Genomic DNA, 22,894 nt, shown 5'->3' with positions numbered 1-22,894 from the left:
GAGTATGATACACCTTGTACACAAATTTAGCGCTTCAGTACAGAATCGGTTACAGTAAACAGTAACTGTAAGATAAAATTATTTGTACTTATATCACTACCAATAAACCCCACCTCTCCTTACTCACATTCAACGTCTCCGAAGAACTTAGCCGCGCGGAGTAGCCGAGCGGTCCGAGGCGCCTTTTCACATTCCGCGCGCCTCCCCCCGTCAGAGGTTCGAGTCCTCCCTCGGGCTTGGGTGTGTGTGTGTTGTCCTTAGCGTAAGTTAGTTTGAGTTAGATTAAGTAGTGTGTAAGCTTAGGGACCAATGACCTCAGCAGTTTGGGCCTATAAGACCTCACCACAAATTTCCAATTTTCCGAAGAACTTACATCAATCGCAAACGTGACTCCGATAACCTTGTAGTTTCCTCACAAATTTTCGATACTCGTAAGCTGCCGTGCATCTGTCTACACACCCAACGAACCCTGCACCTGCAAACCCTCCACATTCTCTGCTAAATAAATTTCAACTAGCTCTCCCTCCCAGACAATCTAGTCCGTCACGACACTTGCCCACCATACCAACTCTAAACCAACCCCACCCATCCCACCTCATCAGGCTCCCTTTCCCTCCCCTTCCTATATTTCCCTAACTCTTTTTCCCTTGCACTTTCTTTTCCTACCGCCTTTTCCCCTTCATATTATAGCCTCACTGATATGTCCATCCACTCCTCCCTTCTTGTCCCTCAAGAGCCACGCCTACCAGTCGTCCATCCTTATACCGCTACCCTCCTGCACCCCTCAACGACCAGCCCTTTCTTCTTCGACAACAGACTACCTATCCTAGGGAATGTATTTCAAGTTTTAGTGACAGTGAAGAGCTTCTCATAAAGCCACTGTTTTATATATCATGTGTTAAATGTACTCTTGTTGCTTTTCATTTTACTTTTTTATCATTACCGTTTTAAATTAAACATGAAGTTAGCTAACTTTCTTACGTAAGAGAGCTAATCGGAAAGTAAAGTCTGACATGTGGCGTAATGGAAACCAAGCTATGCACAGATGTGTTGGGCAGCGCCTGTAGTATGTCCATCGATCGCGTCACATCGCTCTCTTCAGTTCTGAGCGCACAGTGAACGTGTAAAGGTGCCTAGAAAATAGTGTTTCCCGCCAAGTGCCCAAAATTAAAGCAACAAACCAAAATTTTGCAAGATTACTTTATTTTTCCACAAAACAGTATAATCAGTTATAACAAAGTAGAAACAATATAAAGAATATGAAACGTAAACTTTACACACACATTCCGACAACTGGTTACTGAGCTCAGTATGGGGTGTGACCACCTCTGGCAGCACTTCAGGCTTTCCGTTTCCAGGAAAACATCAACCACCCGTGCTCTATAAGATCGAGCATTATCGTACAGCAATACGCAGTCTGGACCCACAGACATTGGAACAACCGCAAATGGGGTCCCAAGATCTCGTCACGGTGCCTGACAGCTGTTAAACCTTGCCAATTTAACCGCACAAAATCATGAAGAGTTGTTCGAGTGGTCAACAAAATCCCTGCCCACAACGTTAGGAATCTTCCTCGATATTGGTCTCTTTCCACACTGTTTGAGTCCCGAAATCGTGTTTTACGTTCGCTCCAGATGCGAATCCGTCGAGAATCACTGTCCAGACCAAATCAGGACTCATCTGTGAAAATAACATTCGCCCACAGTTCGACCACCCATGTGGTATGTTGACGGCTCCATTCTAGACGTTCCCTTCTGTGAAGCGTCAGAGCTACATATACAGCATGTCTGCGACAATAAAGGTCACTCTGTCAAGGCTTTCTACACACCTACACACCGTTTGCCTCGATACAATACGTCAAGTGGATGATGCGGGGTCAGCTGCCAGTTGCCGTGCAGTACTAAGGTAGTACCGTCGTGCCCTTACAGCTAGATAACGGTCCTCTCTTTCTGATGTTCCGCGTAGTCGATCCCGCCCTGGTCATCGGGATATAGTTTCGGTCTCCATAAACTGTCGCCACATCGGAAAAACAACAGAACAATTCACATTAAGCCATCAGACCACATCAGTTTGCGACTGTACTGCTTCCATTCTTCCCGTGGCCCTCCATCGCAGAGAGCGTGGTAGGCGTCTTCTCTGTGCCCTATTGCACCGCCCGTGACTGTTACACAGCGTCTCTGTTTGATAGGTGCCCTGACGTCATCTTTGGCTTGGTTGTCTGTTGATCGGAATACCATCTTCCATTCAGAACACAATCATAAGGACATCTGTTGACTTGAAACTTTCCTGGCAGATTAAAACTGTGTGCCGGGCCGAGACTCGAGCTCTGGACCTTTGCCTTTCACGGGCAAGTGCTCTGCCAACTGAGCCACACAAGCAACATTTAATTCCGCCAGTACCTCGTCTCCTACCTTCCAACCTTCGCTCAGTTGGTAGAGCACTTGCCCGCGAAAGTCAAAGGTCCCGAGTTCGAGTCTCTGTCCGGCACACAGTTTTAATCTTCCAGGAAAGTTTCATATCAGCGCACGCTCCGCTGCAGAGTGAAAATTTCTTTCTGGAAATATCTGTTGACAGTTTGTACGATTACATCGTGAATTAGACACAGGATGGGGAAAAAGTGGTATGTTGCTTTAATTTTGGTCACCAGATTATGAGAACCTGGCGAGAAACTTCGCCTGATATCATGTAGCCCACATAACGTAATTAGCATGCGTTTTCTTGTTCATGACAATATCTGACTCACTGTATAGGGGAAAAGAAGAAGTTCCTGCAGCGTTTTACATGGAAAGTGTGTGGTCAATACAGCGCGTAAATGGCTCCCCCTGAGTTTCATCTCTACTCACATGATCCTCTGTTTATGAAGACAACACTTTGGCACAGACAGCGATCTGTAGACCAGCGTAGATAATTGGCGGAAAGCACAGGCAGCTGCCTTCTATGATGAGGATACGGGAAAGTTAGTACAACGCTATGACAAATGTGTAAGTCAGATCGGTCACTATGTAGAGAAGTAGCTGGAAGATGTAGCTAACTGTTGCAAATCAAACATTTTTTATTTTCACAGTGGATCCCATTTCGCGACTAATCGGACCTTACTTTCCTAATAGCCCTTGTATATAAAAAAACATCCACCACTATCACCTTTACAAAAAATTTTAAATCGCTTGTAAATATCTTACCTTTATGTTAGTGTTTTTTCATCTCAGCTAGTTTCACTTGTCATTTGTCTGAAGAGCGGGTTTAATGTACAGCTAAGGGGGTGAGAGTGATGAAATAACAAACAAAAAACAACCAATAAACCAGCATCTGTCCCGACTCTTTCAGTATTTTGTGTTCGACTTCCACTAATCTCCAATTATGCTCTCCCACAAAATAATATCGATAACTTGCTCGCCCTTCTTTTTATTGTAGCTTAGAGGCGTTAGTTGTCAGATGAGAGCGGCTCAACTTGGACGTTTCTTTTTTACTCGGTGGTTTTTTGTACGAAAAGGAGGTGCGAGTAATAAGAAATGCTCAAGTGGAGTGTCTCCGGTCCCACATCTTTGCGCTGAGAGCAGACGGGAGTCGGGATGAAAGGACAGTCACAGACGGAGACACCGTCATAGGAAGAGGATTTCGGGAGAGAATAGGGACTTTAGTGGTGGCGCGGCGCGGCGCGACGGTAAGCCGGTGTGACGTACGACGTGTGGCGCAGGGCGCGGCCAGGCCGCGGCCTCGGACACCCCTGGTCACCGCGTCGCCGCACGCGGCCGCGCTCAAGGCGCAGGACTTCCAGCTGTGCGTCACCGTCATAGAGGCCCGCCAGCTCGCCGGCCTCAACATGGACCCCGTCGTCTGCGTGCAGGTCGGCGACCAGCGCAAGTACACCAGCGTCAAGGAATCCACCAACTGCCCCTACTACAATGAGGTACGTCGCTTCTCCACCAGCTTCTTTTCTTCTGTGGTGACTTTCATTACCCTTCCAGATTAGAACCTTCAATCCTTCTCTTCCATCGGGTCACGAACTATACTAATCAGTAAATATACAGCATAGACCTCACCCTTAAAAAACTCACACTAATAACTTTATAGTTCGATTTAACAGGTTCTCGCCGGCGCTGGGAATTGAGTTTCTCGTTGCGGAGCAACAAGCGTCTTAATGCTTTCCTCCATGTGGCAGGAATGCTTTTCCTGTTTCTCGCCTTGGCGTCACGATTATTGAAACGCCCTGGGCTACTATTTCAATATTACGTTGGTGCATCGTTCATAGCATTTTCCGCAAGTTTAATAAACACAAAAGATACACATATCACAGACTTCAGTCATCAACAATATACACTACAGGCCATTAAAATTGCTACACCAAGAAGAAATGCAGATGATAAACGGGTATTCATTGGACAAATATACTATACTAGAACTGACACGTGATTACATTTTCACGCAATTTGGGTGCATAGATCCTGAGAAATCAGTACCCAGAACAACCACCTCTAGCCGTAATAACGGCCTTGATACGCCTGATCATTGAGTCAAACAGAGTTTGGATGGCGGGTACAGGTACAGCTGCCCATGCAGCTTCAACAAGATACCACAGTTCATCAAGACTAGTGACTAGCGTATTGTGACGAGCCAGTTGCTCGGCCACCATTGACCAGACGTTTTCAATTGGTGAGAGATCTGGAGAATGTGCTGACCATGGCAGCAGTCGAACATTTTCTGTATCCAGAAAGGCCCTTACAGGATCTGCAACATGCGGTCGTGCATTATCCTGCTGAAATGTAGGGTTTCGCAGGGATCGAATGAATGGTAGAGCCTCGGGTCGTAACACATCTGAAATGTAACGTTCACTGTTCAAAGTGCCGTCAATGCGAACAAGAGGTGACCGAGACGTGTAACCAATGGCACCCCATACCATCACGCCGGGTGATACGCCAGTATGGCGATGACGAATACACGCTTCCAATGTGCGTTCACCGCGATGTCGCCAAACACGGATGCGACCATCATGATGCTGTAAACAAAACCTGGATTCATCCGAAAAAAATGACGTTTTGTCATTCGTGTACCCAGGTTCGTCGTTGAGTACACCGTCGCAGGCTCTCCTGGCTGTGAGGCAGCGTCAAGGGTATCCGCAGACATGGTCTCCGAGCTGATAGTCTATGGTGCTGCAAACGTCGTCGAACTGTTCGTGCAGATGGTTGTTGCCGTGCAAACGTCCGCATCTGTTGAATCAGGGATCGAGACGTGGCTGCACGATCCGTTACAGCAATGCGGATAAGATGCCTGTCATTTCGACAGCTAGTGATACGAGGCCGTTGGGATACAGCACGGCGTTCCGTATACCTTCTTGAACCCACCGATTCCATATTCTGCTAACAGTCATTGGATCTCGACCAACGCGAGCAGCAATGTCCCGATACGATAAATTGCAATCGCGTTAGGCTACAATCCGACCTTTATCAAAGTCGGAAACGTGATGGTACGCATTTCTCCTCCTTACACGAGGCATCACTACAACGTTTCACCAGGCAACGGCGGTCAACTGCTGTTTGTGCATGAGAAATCGGTTGGAAACTTTCCTCATGTCAGCACGTTGTAGGTGTCGCCACCGGCGCCAACCTTGTGTGAATGCTCTGGAAACCTAATCATTTGCATATCACAGCATCTTCTTACTGTCGGTTAAATTTCGCGTCTGTAGCACGTCATCTTTGTGGTGTAGCAATTTTAATGGCCAGTAGTGTATTATCCGTCACTGTCTACAGTTTACTATACACAACAGTTTGCCAACGCTGGGCAATTTTCCGATTCCACGAGTGTAGAATTCACGTCGTTTCGAGCCATATACGGAGCGCATTTTTATCCGGAAAGAAAGCTCCACCCGTTGATTTTGCGATTTCGGGTTACAGCATGCGGAATCCAGACACCGGATTTTTTAACCTTCCCAATTGCTTGCAAATGTCACACCATGCTTGAATAATCATAGTTCATCACGTTTGACACTTTTCGAGCACAACGTCGTGGATCATTGTGGATTAATGCGCTGAAACGACCTTCAGCAAGCCCCGAAGATCTTCCTGAATGCGGAGTGACTAACGTCAAAACGCTCCTCCTTAAAGGGTGAAAACCATTTTCTTGCCGTGCTCTGTCCAATGGTATTATCCCCATACACGGCGCAATTGTTTGTGGCTGCCTCCGCTGTGTCATCCCTCCACTAAACTCAAACAGAAGAATATGTCGAAAACTGGGCACTCCATTTTCTAGCGTCCACAGCCCCACTCACTATCTCCAAGCGACAAAATGACAATATTTAATCTCAAATAGCAACAAAATTGAGTATCGATAAATAAAGACTCAGCAACCGGAATACCAACAAGTAAAACGAAAACGCTGCAACTTATGCAACAACCTAATACCTATTGACATTTTATTTTGGTAGTGGACACGACGAGAGATTACCTAAAATAATTTTAACTAAATGAATCACACGTTAAGTGATATCTCATTTGTTCAGAAAACTCTCTCGCTGAAGGTCACACAAAATTGTATTCACATCTGTTTGTTACACCTGGCTGACAGCGTAATTATTTTTAGTGTAATACTCAATACATTAGCATATCGCTGGTATCACAATTGGTTGAGTCAAGTGTGAGCCACCGGTGATTCACACTGTCCGACGGAGAATTCAGCGTGAATCACCGGTCGTACACTCCAGCGTGAACGTGTTGAATTACAAATATTTGCCATTTGATAGCTAGTGGGCTGTGGTGCATCATCAATACAATCATGGGAGCCTGGCGTAAAGAATTGTGCCCTTCAGTTCCAAATTAGAAAACTTTTCTGAACGCGAAAATGCCGCCTGTGTTAAGAAAAACAGAAATCCGACCCTAAATAAAATTAAGAACAGATTTCTTTCGTCCTTGGAAAAACTATAGAGATCTATAGCAAATGTGAATTGCAGAATTTGTACTTGATTTTCGTAGGAGATAGAGACATTAAAAATCGTACTCTTACGAGTTAAATGTTGACAAAACTGCAAAAACACGGTGTTTACCGGAATTTATACGTAGAAAACGTTAAGCGGTGCGTAACTTTGGAAAAACTGATTGCCGAGCAAGATATTCCAGTTAATTCACTAATTATGCAGATATGACGTATAAGGTCTATGCAGTAGCGCTCAATAGTATTATATATCAAGCTTTAGTTGCAATTACATAAAGATAAGTATGTAATAGAAAAAAACTGCCAGTGGATTATTGAAAAGTATGTAATTATAATCCATTTAGCACAAAACTACATTTAGTTTATACAAAATTAATTTACATCAAAACAAAAATTACAATCTGCCTAGCTCAAAAGTAATTTGTATCTTTCATTATGTAACAATAACACAAAACTATTTTTGAATCTGAAGAACAAATCAGCATTTCGTTCTCTAACCATGGGCTTTAATCGCAGCTGCATATCTATTTGGCGTTGAATCCACAAGTTTTTGTAATCGGTCAAGTGGGAATTTTGAATATTCGTTCAGTGAAGCACCAGAAAACTGAGCGTTTTACATTAGAGACATGAACGTTCAGTCCATGATGATGCTCCATGTCATCCCAAATTAGTCGAGCCGATTTTCTTCGATCCACAGTCAACCGCTTCAAATTATTCTGCCCTCCATCCTTGTTTCTCGAGGACGACCTGACTTTGGATTTCTGGCTACTGTTCCATCCTGTTTCCGCCGTCGACTCGATACTGTTATTAGATTGAAGCGCCAAAGAAACTGGTATAGGCATGTCTATTCCAATACAGAAATGTAAACAGGCAGAATACGGCTCTACGGTCGGCAACGCCTTTATAAGACAAGTGTCTGGCGCAGTTGTTAGATCGGTTACTGCTACTACAACGGCAGGTTATCAGGATTTAAGTGACTTTGGACGAGGTGTTATAGTAGACGCAGGAGCGACGGTGCACACCATCTCCGAAGTAGTGATGAAGTGGGGATTTTCCCGTACTTCCACTTCACGAGTGTACAGTGAATATCAGGAAACCACTAAAACATCAATCTCCGACATCGCTGCGACCGGTAAAAGGCCCTGAAAGAACGAGACCAACGACGAGTGAAGAGAATCGTTCAACGTGACAGATGTGCAACCCTTCAACAATTTTCTGGGCCATCAACAAGTGTCAGCGTGCGAACCTTTCAACGAAACATCATCGATATGGGCTTTCGGAATCGAAGGCCCACTCGCGTACCCCTGACGACCGCATGACACAAAGCTTTAGGTCTCGCCTGAGTACGCCGGTCGCGGTGGCCGAGCGGTTCTATGCGCTTCAGTCCGGAACCACGCGGCTGCTACAGTCGCAGATTCGAATCCTCCCTCGGGCATGGATGTGTGTGATGTCCTTAGGTTAGTTAGGTTTAAGTAGTTCTAAGTTTAGGGGCCTGATGGCCTCAGCTGTTAAGGGGAGCCGGAGGTGGTCAAATCCAAAAAATTACGATTTTTTTTTTTTTTTGCCACCGAAAATTAATTGGAACATTCCTCTTTAATGTAAACTTTAAATTATTGTTCTACTCGCCCTAGAAGTGGAGTTATTACCATTTTCCCCCACGCCTGCAGAGGAAATGGGCGGCCGCTGAATGCATCTAACACCCTATCGTGACTTCCTGGCGAACTGCTTGGGATTTTCTCGGCCTGTTACGCATACAGCGCCTTATGTTACGCATACAGCGAGTGTGCAAGGGTTGGCTACATTGTTTTCTGTGACAAATATTACCCGTATTTCCTTACAGCTTACTCCTATTTTCCTCAGAATTTCGAACATCTTGCTCCATTTAATATTGTCGTACACTTTTGTTCTGGTTATGATGCCACGTTTTAATAACCGTGTATATAAGATGAGGAAGAACGTAGGGAAAAGAAAATTAACACTAATACCAAGTTGCGATACTACAATGAATAAGAGCGAGGAACATCGTCTCTTTGCGGTTTACCGTTTCGAATTAGTTCAGTGTTGCGCCTGTTGTTGGTAGTATTAGCCCTATACTTCTTGTGTAAAGCGGGTAATATGCAGTATGTACAAGAATCAGGAGGGAACAATAAAACCAATTTTTCATGACTTAGCACAGCCAGAATTGTTACACAAATGTCTACATGGAAAGACGCAGAATCCTAATGAGAGCGTAAACAATTTGATTTGGAAAGTGATTCTTAAAGGGTGTTTGTAAGCATAAAAACACTGCACTTGGGCATTTATGATGAAATAGCAACCTACAACCAAGGGAACAGTGTGAAGTGTGAAGTTCTAAAGGCATTAGGATTTACAGCTGGGGTGAACACTGTACGAGCAGAAAGAAGAGAAAGGCATATGAAGTATGATGGAACAACAGGCCAGAAAAGAAGACAGAAGAGGAAGCTTTTGGAGGATGAAGAAGAAGAGCCTGATAATTCATCCTATAGTGCAGGAATGTATTGAGAAACTTTGATAGCCATTTCCCGTAAATTAGAATTTTTCGAATATAACGAACATTTTCTCAAAATCCACTCAAGCTAGAGAGATGAAATTTTTATACAGCACTCCTAGTGGTCAAACTTACATTGTAACACAGCCATTTGGCAATATGTTCAGTAGTTTCATTTCAGTTTAATTATAAAGCAATTATTTTTAAAAAAATTTGGGTCACTAATAAAAAAAATAATTGGAAGGAAACTAGAAAAGATACTCCAAAATCCCTCTGTCATAACTGCAATACTAAACCACTCTACATGTAAAAAGAATTCAAATTTTTCTATTTGGTAGTCTATTCATAAATGTTCCTCAAACTTAGTGATTTTAACATGGGCAGCATAGGCACGTCCGGCTCCCCTTAAGTCCCATAGTGCTTAGAGCCATTTGAACCATTCGCCTGGGTACGTCAACACCGGCATTGGACTGTTGATGATTAGACACATGTTGCCTCGTCGGACGAGTCTCGTTTCATATTGTATGGAGCGGATGGACGTGTACGGGTATTTAGACAACCTCGTGAATCCATGGACCTTGCCTGTCAGCAGGAGACTGTTCAAGCCGGTGGAGGCTCTGTAATGGTGTGGGGCGCGTGCAGTTGGAGTGATACGGGACCCCTGATACGTGTAGATACAACTCTGATAGGTGACACATACGTAAGCTTCCTGTCTGACCACCTGCATCCATTCATATCCATTGTGCATTTCGCCGGACGTGGGCAATTGCAGCAGGACAATGCGACACCACCCACGTCTAGAATTGCTACTGAGTGGCTCCAGTAACACTCTTCTGAGTTTAAACACTTCCGCTGGTACACAACTCCCTAGACATGAACATTATCGAGCATATCTAGGATGCCTTGCAACGTGCTGTTCAGAAGAGATCTCTACCTACTGGTACTCTTACGGATTTATGGGCAGCCCTGCAGGATTCATTGTGTCAGTTCTCTCCAGCACCACTGCAGACATCAGTAGAGTCCATGCCACGTTGTTTGCTGCACTCCTGCGTGCTCGCGGGGGCGCTACGCGATATTAGGCAGCTGTATCAGTTTCTTTGGCTCTTCAGTCTATTTGGGATGTGCTATAGTCCCTAGCAATGCTAGACTGCGACTTTCTGTTCTTCGTGTACATCTACATCTACATCTACATGGATACTGTCCAAATCACACTTTAAGTACCTGGCCGATGGACCATCGAACCATATTCATAATAATTCTCTATTATTCCACTCTCGAACAGCACACGGAAGAAACTAGCAGTTATATCTTTCCGTGCGAGCTCTGATTTCCCTTATGTTATTATCATGATCGTTTCTTCTTACGTAGGTCGGCGTCAAAAAAATATTTTCGCATTCGGAAGAGGAAGCTGGTGATTGTAATTTCGTGAAAAGATTCCGCCGCAACGAAAAACTCCTTCGTTTTAATGGTGTCCATCCCAAATCCTGTCTCATGTCCGTTACACCCTCTCCCCTATTTCGCGATAATACAAAACGTGCTGCTCTTCTTTGAACTTTCTCGATGTACTCCATCAATCCTATCTGGTAAGGATCCCAGATCGCTCAGCAGTACTCCAAAAGTGTACTCAGGGCCTGCATAGCATCTTCTCTCACATCAAGCGAGTATGGTTTGTGTTTTGGCATGCTTCTAGTTGTCTCTACAAATAAACAAACATTGAATGCCTAATTTATATTTGTTAATCAATTCCGCCCCGACAAAGTAAATTACAAAGTACTTTTGAGCTAAAGGAATATGTACTTACTTTTTTATTTTATGGCATTGCTTCTTTACTAGACATGTAACCACAACGGCGTGAAGCTCTTGATGGAATGACACAGTTATACATGTTACCTTGTTGTAGCTCTATGCAAACAGCGCTAACAACACAGAACCGCAACTACAAAATACTTTTGAGCGCTACTGTAACTGTTTCCTTGGAGGGGAAAAATTTCGAATGTTTCAAAAAAATTAATATAACTTTGAATCTAATTACAATTAAGAACAGACTTTTGATGTGCTTAGAGACATTATAGAGCTATACATACCGTACTTGAATTACAGTTTTTAAGTGATTTTTTTTAGGACACAGAGACTTGAAAGTGATTTTCTATCGCCGAGAGGACCGAAGGTTTTCCTGCAGTCTGACTTTTTGATCTAGATCGCACAAGCCTCTCCTACATGACCGATTCTTCATTGATTTTACAAACCATCCTTAGATTTCCTTAAATTACATTATGTGATATTTAAGAAAATCTACCGATTATAAAATTAGTTTACTACTACCGTTGTGAGGGTTTATCCCACTGATGTATAGTCTACTAGCAAGCGCTACTTTTTCAGGATGTGCATTGAATGGTTCAAAAACTTATAAAAATCTCTTTCATATTTTCTCGGCAGCAAATCTTGGGATTCAACGAAGTATTCGTAACAGAAAACAGTAACTCTGAAATAAAACTGTTTGAAGATCCTATTGTCAAAAACTAACTTGTGTTTTGCTTGTTTCAGTATTTTGTGTTCGACTTCCACATGCCTCCAATCATGCTCTTCGATAAAATCATAACACTTTCAGTAAGTATACAGTCCTGATTTTGCTCTAAATTCAATATTCAGTTATACTTTGGTACGAAAATTCAAAAAGCACATTACTTATATTACTTTGTAAGAATGATTGAATTGATTCTGCTCGGTTATCTTTCATTAAATTCGATAATTAAAATTCATCTGAAGTATAAAAATGAATTTTCTCTCTGTATCTTTGTTATAGATTAAGATTATAAAGCTTTAGAGGCTAAATCCAGATGTACACGTAGCTTGATCTATTCCAATACTAACAAGGGGTATGTCTGAGTCAGACACGTCGAATCGATTCGGCTTATATTTGGCAGATGGACTGTGTACAACATAAAATGAAAGACTATAAGATATTTTGCCTCTATATCACTCCTGTTTCTGAGAAAACCACACCTAAAGTTCATGTCTCGTAATCGGCTCAAAATTGACGGTATCGTTGGTAATTGAAAGTTGAGCAACTTTGATCATCATATGGAGGGTAGGCAAACGTGTACTTTCCTCGAAATCGAGGAAAAAACCTTTTATGACCGGCGTTTAGCTACCCATAAGAAAAACTGTTTAATGATGTAGAAGGAGGAGATTAGTGTTTAACGTCCCTTCGACAACGAGATCATTAGAGATGAAGCACAAGCTCGGATTAGGGAAGGATGGGGAAGGAAATCGGCCGCACCCTTTCGAACGAACCATCTGACATTTGCTTGACGTGATTTAGGGAAATGACGGAAAACTTAAAACAGGATGGCCAGACGCGGGTCTGAACCGTCATCCTCCCGAATGAGGGTCCAATATGCTAAACACTACTCTACCTAGCTTCTCCTTGGTGCAAGGACCAAGGCATCTGGCTGGGGAGTAGACAATCTGTGTTCGATTCCCAGATTCATTCTGCAGATTTTTTTTATTTTTATTTTTTCTGTATCGGCATTGGCAAGGTAATTAATCAGGAATAACAACAAGGCAGGCAAAAAAATTTCTCAAACGTCTTGGATTACTAACGAATCAAAATTTCAATCCTGGTTGCCTTACAGTAGTGGTAGTCAGCCTCGTCTATGCCACCTACTAGTGGACACTCCAGATTTAATGGTGGTGGTAGCTGGTAGGAGTTTTAAAAACCATTTTCCTTAGGTTGTCATAAATTCTGACATTAAGTATTTGGTAAGTAATTATTATTATTACAAAGCTGCAACTGTACTTTATAAATTTTATGAAACAAAATTACTTCCCTAATTTATAAATCACCATTACTGTGGAACGGATGAGCGGTTAGAAAAATTTACTGGTAACAGACATACTCGTAAAAATAGTGGATAGTAGGTAAAAACGGTTGATTACCCCTGTCTCAAAGTGACTCTTTCACTCATTCTATTACGTGTCCTCACTTTCTTTCAGACAATTACATGGATGTCATATAAACATACTATTCGTGGCACGAAGGAAATCTAATGAATGCAGCCTTCGGGCAACTACACCGTTGTTCTTGGAACTTTGGCGGATATTGACTTGGTTTACATTTTAAAATACTTCTTTTTCGAGATTTAGTTTTAATGCATACGATAAAATCATGTGAATAAATGGTTCTTGATATTTTAATTCTTTGTTAATCCGAGTCATTTGAGAAAATCATTTGCCTACCTTGTTATTATTCTATATTGATTAGCTTATTAACTCTTCTGTTCCTATGAATATCGATAGGGAAAAATACACAATTTTTTTTAAAAAGTTGCATAATGAGTTTGAGAATCGAACACAGGTTTTCTGCTTCCTAGCCACATGCCTTGATAGCTACGCCAGTGGCGTTTTTGGTGAACAGCATTTATGTTACGCGTACATAAGCGCCAGTCGTAACAGCTTCTTTCCTCGACATCGAGGAAAATATGCGTTTGCGGACCACCAATATGATGACGAAAAGAATGATCGACTTTCAATTATCTGGCGTCCCTCTCAATTTTGAGTCCATTGCGCGGTATGAACTTTAGAGGTGCTTTCTTCAAACAGGAGGGGTGCTGAAACGAAATATCTAAGAGTGTTTCGTTTTAGTTTGTACACAAGCGACCTGCCGTATATGAGCCGACTTGGTTGACCGTGTCTTAGGATTCACCCTTGTATTTTCAGGGACATATCCAACCTTGTTTGTGCGCTATATTTCGTACTTAAGAAAGGAATTATTACCTAGTTACCTAGAATACCCCCCCCGCCTTAAAATTTCTTTATGGTCTTAGGTGGTGCCTTACAGTATCTGAAAATTCTATGATATTCTGACAGCTACACCATATTGCATTAGTCTCTAATCTCATATAATAAGGACAATTTAGTACTTACAGAGCAAGTTTGGAATTACAAACGACTGTAAATTAGTGTTTGGTGTTACATGTATTTGTTACGAAGTAAACATCTTAGTCCGAACAATAATATTTCTCAAAATATAAGTAGCTTGTTATTTTGCTTCCTTAAAGTTTGTAAAATTATACTCATATTTACAGGTCAGCACAAATTATTTATACGTGAAAAGGTATAATTATGTTAGATACAGGCAAAGGGAGTATGTTAGGTAATTACGATGCCAGAGTGAACTTCAGCCTGATGTTCACTGCAACAATCATCACTCCTCCAATGCATTTAAACGTATGAATACAAGATACATGCTTTTTATGTACAATAAACAGCGTGATTCCGTGACGATGTTGCAAACTTCCAGGGATGACGGACAAGGGTAAATGTAACAATTTGAGATAAACGACTCCGGTCCAGAAACAACCGAGCCAAAACTTGCAAGCAAAAATGGTTCTCATACCTCTCACAGTGGATCTGCTCTACCGCAAGCTTTTTGCCTTCCATATTTTGGGAGGAGGTAGTAGACCTATGGACTAGAACAAGAAAAAACTGTTGGTAAACATGGGCTCTAAAAAGTATGCATTAAGAGCTATGAAACTAGAAGAGATGTGCTTCAGAGTAGCTCAGATGAACAACTGGTCATAGTTCTTAAGGTGTGCTCGTTAGAGCCCTTATTTACCGGGCATTTTTTCTTGTTATAGTCCATACTTCCTCCTACCAAAATATGGAAAATAAAGAGCTTGAAGCAGAAGATGTCCACTGGCAGAGGTAGCAGAACCATTCTAGCTTGTCACTTTCGACTCAGTCGTTTCCGGACCACGGTCCCTTATCTCAAATTCATACATTTACCCTTTCCTATCATCCCCGAAAGCCTCTAACATCACCACGGAATCACCCTATATTTCTTCTATAATAATGATATAATCAAGCAAATTTTATATCCTTAGTTCTTATCCAAAACTATTAAAAAGTTAAACTGTTACCTCAGGACTCAACTGCTGTTAACTTCCGATTACACACGCCTGTGGTTGGAAAATGGATTTTTGGAAAGTTAGCATCCTTACTGTTTCAATCCTCAGAGAAAACTGTTTACTAAATTAACTTCTGTTACATTCGATGTTCAGATGTAGTTCGAGGCCTGCATTAATTAAGGTAACTCTCTTATAAGAAATGCAAATTTACAGAAACTATATTTCTATGCATAAGCGTTTTTTATACTGCTAAAGGGAAATGGAGGCTTGAAATTATGTATCTACTAATGAATTCATTTTACTAGTGATAACGATGAAAAGTTTATAGTTCATACATAACCTTAATGAAGTATTCATCGCAAAATGTATATTTTCTACTACTACATATAAAAAGAAATTAGTTTGCAGTTCTTTTAGAGGACAGAGCTCATCTAAATATCATGTATTTCAGAGCATCTTTGGAGCATTAACGGAGTTAGTAAAGTCACAGCGAAAAATAATTTTAAAATATGCATAACATCATGTTATATGTGCATTCACATGTGTTTTATGTTTCTTTTTTAGGTATTGCATTCTAGAAAATTATTGTGCTCAGGGACAGTTGTGGGTGCTTTCAAGATTGATGTGAAGACAGTCTATGATGCACCTGGTATACCAAGAAGCCAATATATTGAAAATGTGGCAACAGGGACGAAATGAATGTGGGAAAACCAGTTTTATCTTCTGTCACACAACTTAATAATAACTGCAGCAACTGATTCACAATTTATGAACTTCAATAACCTTACATTACCTATATTTACTGATACGTCACTGGAATGTCACTTTAGACTTATCCCACAGTCAGAATTCTCTGTTGTCACATTTGCAATTACTCTTTATTATTCAGGAATTGTGCACTTTCATTTTTATTTTCGAACTTTTTACTATTTTGTTTTTTATTCTTTTCCTCCCACATTTTAAGGGTATAATTTTCTAACTATCACAGGTTCTACAATCAAGGAACATTCTCAGATCCAACAAAATGTTGGGAAGCTTTAAGTTAGATGTGGCGACCGTATGGGCACAGCCAGGTAGGCATGCTGCTGTGCATTGCTACATCTTCGCCATGTGCATAACAAGAAAGGAACAATTTGTATTCTCTGCTTCCAGAAATATTTTTTGAAAAAATTTGGAGACTAATCAAAATTAACTCCCCAGATTCATTTTAAAATTTCTTCGTGTTCTGTAACAGTTGAAACGGAATTCAAGCCTACCGCCTCCACTGAAGTAAATCCACCAAGGAATAAAACTTGCTGCTGTCAAACACATTAAACCAAAGACTTAAGAGTGTAATAAAATGTTTATACGCAGCGTAAACAGCGGCTAGTTCAGTATTTGCTCCAAATAACGTTACTTATGAAAACCATATAATCAAAAAACATAAGACATTATTTTTGATAATGATTAAGAAGTCTAAGATCACAATTTTTTTCTACTGCTTGACATATTTTTTGCACTATGAGCATAGGAAACGAGTGACGTGACTGAGCACAAACTTCATTATAGTAAACCAAAGCCTTTTGAGTATCTTAAAATGTTTACACACAGCATAAACAGCGGTTAGTTCAGTATTTGCTTTAAATAACGTTAATTATGAAAACTACACAATCAAAAAACATGAGTCATTATTTTTTATGACGTTTAAGAAGCCGAAGATCATTAATTTTTTTCCACTGCTTGGCACTAGCTTGACATATTTTTTGCACAATGAGTATAGGAAACGAATGACATGACTGAGCACGAACTTCAATTTAGTGTCTGTTAATGATTTTTCGTTAAAAGCCCTTTGCTTTATTGACTATGCTGTAAAAATAACCCAATAGTCCAAATTAGCTAAAATCCCACAAAAGTTTTCTCGTGTATTTTAAGTCGCCATAATAACTTCAATCTGATAATTAAAAAATCTTTCATCAAACTGATAGAATATTGTGTCAAATACGCTGAAAGAGAAATGAAATACATGATAGTATGGTTCAACATTTGGTTATAAAAGTTTTGAACTACCTGTGCATTTCTGAGATGAAATATTCAGCTTTGAAAGCAGGGAATATAATTGATCCATATTGCCAGTCACAATGTAGTGATGGCATGCAGTTAGACTACTAGAATAACCAGTAGTAAAGTTGCTTACTCCCTGCGTATTGTATATAGTTTTTGCTACCTGGATAGCTGTCATCAAGTATATTCATTTACAACAACCACATATAAGCATATTTAGCAAATGATTAGTTTTTTTTCTTATCGGACTATCGCATCAAATGAAATACTCAGCCTCAATGAAACTCTGTACATATTTCATTAATGCAGATGTAAGACTACACCAAACAGCTTATGCAAAATAAATGTTAATGTGCTAGAAATAGGCACTAAGGCAAATGTCTGCCCTCTTGGAGGCAAAGGTTCGAATTTGGAGTCTCGGTCCGGCACACAGTTTTAATCAGGCAGAATGTTTCATATGAGCGCACACTCCGCTGTAGAGTGAAGAGTCTGGAAACATCACCCACCAGGCTGCGGCTAAGCCATATCTCCGCAATATCCGTTCTTCTAGGAATGCTAGTCCCGCAAGTTTTTCAGGAGAACATCTGAGAAGTTTGGAAGGTAGGAGACGAGATACTGGCAGAAGCAAAGCTGTGAGGAGAAGTTGTGCGTCGTGTTTGGAGAGCTTAATTGGTAGAGCCTTTGCGAGCGCAAGGCAAAGGTACCGAGTTCGAGTCTCGATCAAGTACACAGTTTTAATCTTCCTGAAAGTTTCAACTTCGCTACTGTTTTAGACAGCTCTCTAACTGCAAAAGAATTAAGTGTGATGTGTTCAGACACAGTTCTGGAACGGTTACTAAATCCCCAGTGACACAATACCTTGTGAAAAAAGGAGTATGAAGGTTACAGAAAAAAAAATCGACGAAATGCTACCTGTTGTCGACCTAAGAGATTGAACACTCCGAGGACTCTGCCAATATTTGAAAAAGAGCGAACTTGGTCGCAATAGCCACAGAATTCTACTTCCGATGGCATTACCCACAAAACTGAAGCGACGATCCTCACTCCTCCTTCTGAAATTGGTCACGAAACATCCAGCATGTTATTTGAATGTATTGTAGGTATGCAACAGACTACCAAGACCATTAACATCGACAAGATTATACAAGCTGCTAAAGAAAGGAATGTGACCCTAATCATGAATGCCGAAAAGCGTGAGCAGAAGATATGCGAGATTTTGCATTCGAGAAGGAGCGGTCAGTTTAACGCAGGTCTGTCAAGGTAGATAATACAGAATAGAAACGAGCCGAACAAGGAGTCTTGCCTCTGTGAGACACAAAGAACATGCTTAACACAAATATTCTGCCATCTCTCTTATACAAGAGATCACAAGCCCACAATTATAACATTGCATTACATTTACATCTGTATCTACAAAGACACTCCGCAAGCCACATCAAGGTGCGTGGTGGAGGGTACCCTGTACCACTACTACTCGTTTCCTTTCCTCTTCACTCGCAAGTAGAGCGAGGGAAACGGCTATTATGCTCCCGTATGAGCCCTAACTTCTCATATCTTATCTTCGTGGTCATTACGCGAAATGTACTTTATCGGCAGTAGGACCGTTCAGCAGTCGGCTCCAAATGATGGTTCTCTAAATTTTCTCAATATTGCTCCTCGAAAGAACGTCATCTTCCCTCCAGGCATTCCAATTTGAGTTCCGAAGGATCTCCGTAACATTTGCACTTTGTTCAAACCCATTGATAGAAAATCTAGCATCCCGCCTCTGAATTGCTTCGATGTCTTCCTTCAGTCAGACCCCAAACACTCGATCATTATCCAAGAATAGATAACTGGGATGTCTGTGGGTTCATTGCGGGGGTTGAGACACACAGTCATCCGACATATTTCTGAATACGTTTTTTGAAAACTGTCTTCAGCAGCTAGTTCGGCAGCCTACACACAATGGAAATATCTTATATTACTTTTTCGTCTTCCTACTCATCCGCATTAACTTACATTTTCCCACATTTAGAGCTATCTGCCATTCGTCATACTAACTAGAAATTTTGTCTACGACGCCATGTATCTTTCTATAGTCACACAACTTCGACACCGTACCGTATACCACAGCATTATCAGCAAACAACCGCAGATTGCCGCGCACCCTTTCCGCCATCATTTATTTATATAGAGAACAACAGCGGTCCTATCCCACTTCCCTGGGGCACTCCTGACGGTATCCTCGTCTCTGATGAACACTCGTCGTCGAGCACAACATATTGAGATCTATTACTAAAGAAACCTTCGAGCCATTCACATATCTGTGAGCTTATTCCGCATGCTCGTATCTACGTTGACAGCCTGCAATGGGGCACCGTCTCAAATGCTTTCCGGAATTCTAGAAATATCAAGTCTGCCTATAGCCTTTCATCCATAGTTCGCAGAATATCACGTGAGAAAAGGGCAAACTGAGTTTCGCACGAGAGATGCTTTCTAAAACAATGCTGATCTGTGGACATAAGCTTCTCAGTCTCAAGAAAGTTTATTATATTTGAACTAAGAATATGTTCAAGGATTCTGCGGCAAACCGAAGTTAAGGATATTGGTCTGTAAATTTGCGGGTTTGTTTTTTATCCTTCTTATAAATTGGAATCAAGTGCACCTTTTTCCAGTCACTTGGGACTTTGAGCTGAGCGAGAGATTCACGATAAATGCAGGCTAGGTAAGTGGCCAATGGCGTAAGGTACTCTTTGTAAAACCGAATTCGGATTCCATACGGACCTGATGATTTACTTGCTTTCAAATCTTTCAGTTGTTTCCCTACGCCAGGGATTCTTATTACTATGTCGGCCATGCGGGAGTCTATGTGTGCACTTTAGTCCTGTGTGAAGGATTTCTTTAACGAAATTTAGAACTTCGGTTTTCGTTTTGCTACCTTCAACTGTCAGACGGGACTGGTCAACAAGAGACTGAATGAAAGCATTAGATCACCTTAGCAATTTTACGTAGGACCGGAATTTTCTCGGGTTCTCTGCCAGATATTTTGCTAAGGTGTGACGGTGGTAGTTGTTCTATGCTTCGCACATACATCTTTCCACAGATGCACGAATTTCTACTAACCTCCGCTTGTAGTCATTTGTGCGTTCTCTTTTCAACCGAGGATGTAACAGTCGCTGCTTCCTCAGCATCTTCCAAATTTCGTTATTAAACCATGATGGATCTTTCCCACCCTTTATCCAGTTACTATACACGTAACTCACCAGACCACGATTTACAATCTGCTTAAACTCTGCCAATAATTCCTCTATGTCCATCTTAATGGAAGTAAGTGATGTCAATCGACTGACTAATTGGGATGCTAACAACTGATTATCTGCTGTATCTAGCAGAAACACTCTCCTAGCCTTACTGACTGATTTATTAACTTTCGTAATCATAGTTGCTATGATGACATCATGATCGCTAATCCCCGTTTCTATACTGACATTGCTGATAAGGTCAGGCTTATTTGTATCTACAAGGTTTAAGATATTTCCACTGTGTGTAGGCTGCCGAACCAGCTGCTCAAGACAGGTTTCAAAAAACGTATTCAAAAAATGGCGCATGACAGTGTTTATGAACCCCCGCAATGAACCAATAGACATCCCAGTCTATACCAGGTAGGTTAAAGTCGTCTCCAAGTAGTATTGCATGATCTGGATATTTACGGGCTACTGACAGTAGACGTTTTTGGATGACTCTAGTTCCAGTACTAATGGCAAGCGCTCCCGGTTTGCCGCTGGATATACAACAAAAACCATGTGGCCACCTATTATGGCTGCCTGTGTGAGAGACATGATGAAATGGTAACATTCATAGACAACGAGGGAAACTGATCGCTAACGCACATGGAAACCTAATCAGTTTTGATAACATTTCTTTATTCGCGACCGTGCGACTAATAGATTGCCTGTAGCATATTGGCTTCTGGTTACTAGGTTCCAGTTCATAATAATGTCAGAAGACGAATAGCAGCCACTTTTCCTGGGCGTGCTCATCAGGACCAAAGTTGACATTTCAAGCTACGATGGTCCGGAACGTTTGATGCTCGTATAGCGCAACGCGCAGCGCGGTTGACTGCGATATGGGGAAGTGAGCGAACCCGGATCGAATCTGCGTGTCGGCTTAGAGAGTATTGCGTGGTACGCCAAGTAGCCTGAGTGTGGTTTTTGGGCGGTTTCCCACTCTCGTTTAGGTAAATGCTGGCATAATCCCCAAATTCCGCCTCAGAGAATGCGATGAGCAAATACCTAGGACTATTTATGGAACAGTTCTTTAACTCAGATTGGCCTACTCTCAACCAAATTCTATACTATTTTAGGTATGTAGATGATACCCTCATGTTGGTAGATGACTGCCACGCAGATATCGAAAATATCCACCAAACATTCAACCAACAGCACCTTAAAATTAAATTCACAATGGAAACTGAGGAATACAACACAATTAACTTTCTAGATCTCACAATTGGCAAAAATAATAATCGTCATACCTTTGATATCTATAGAAAGAATACCACTTCTGACAATACTATAAATGCCTATTCCTGTTACCCAGTGTCTCATACACAAGCATTTTTCCGTTCAACGATTAATAGATTGAGTAACCTCCCATTATAAAAGCCAGCAATTCAAAAATAACTTAACACACAAATGATTTTGACCCCAACATAATCACAAAATTGTATTAGAAATGTAAAATACCAAAGCACAACACAGTACATAACGAGATACGCCTAATTTGAGAAACGTAACCGACACAGAAAATAAGATACGTACCAGCAGTCTACGTTGGCTTAACATGAAGAAATTTTAACGTAGGATATAAAGAACACACTTGAAAGAGCGAATACAATCAGTCGAGCTTCTTTCTACATTTCAAAAATCAAAATCACACTGCTGATACAATCGAAAACACTACAGATTCTGCACAGAATACCGAAAGGTTTTGCAATGAACATTCTTGAGGAATTAGAAATTTATATCTACACGAGAAAATACCCACAAAAAATATGAAACTAACATACGGAATTTAGACACAAGTACTATCTTAAAAACGTTATTGAATTTTTAGAGCAAGACAATGGATAAATCGGAAGTAACATACGCAACAACCAAAGATAATCGTAAACATTTTTAGTTTATCAAATAAAATCGTTGTTCATCTGCACAACCTTGTAAACATACAGCGTCGTAAGAGTGGAACTGTCAAACTGCTGTCACGCCGTAACTAACATTTAATTTCAACATCCGGAAGCCATTTACGATCTTATAAATGCAGCGACAGTTACAAAACAGTCGACTAAAGACGCAATATGGACGTTACATCAATCTAGACGTGAATACAAGACAGCTACTTTCATATGAATGACATTTGCATCCATACCTGTTCTCACCAAGATTGTAATTGCAGTTACTTGAAAATGTCGATTAAGCCGAACCAGTCTGTCGCAAATAAGGATTACTTACTATAAGCAGCTATTTGGTGTATCTAC

General features: G+C 41.2%; 1 protein-coding gene across 1 annotated transcript in view; it reads left to right on the top strand.

The window, feature by feature from the left end:
• Positions 1–22,894, top strand: part of LOC126195117 (otoferlin-like) — a 376,779-nt gene that overhangs the window by 70,641 nt on the left and 283,244 nt on the right. The window contains exons 5-7 of the mRNA XM_049933641.1: positions 3,695–3,907; positions 11,975–12,037; positions 16,328–16,412. Coding sequence (XP_049789598.1) covers positions 3,695–3,907; positions 11,975–12,037; positions 16,328–16,412 — 361 coding nt within the window. The remainder of the gene's footprint in view (positions 1–3,694; positions 3,908–11,974; positions 12,038–16,327; positions 16,413–22,894) is intronic.

Source organism: Schistocerca nitens, chromosome 1 (assembly GCF_023898315.1).
Source record: "Schistocerca nitens isolate TAMUIC-IGC-003100 chromosome 1, iqSchNite1.1, whole genome shotgun sequence".
Taxonomy (NCBI): Eukaryota; Metazoa; Arthropoda; class Insecta; order Orthoptera; family Acrididae; genus Schistocerca; species Schistocerca nitens.
This window is presented reverse-complemented; position numbering and strand designations above follow the sequence as displayed.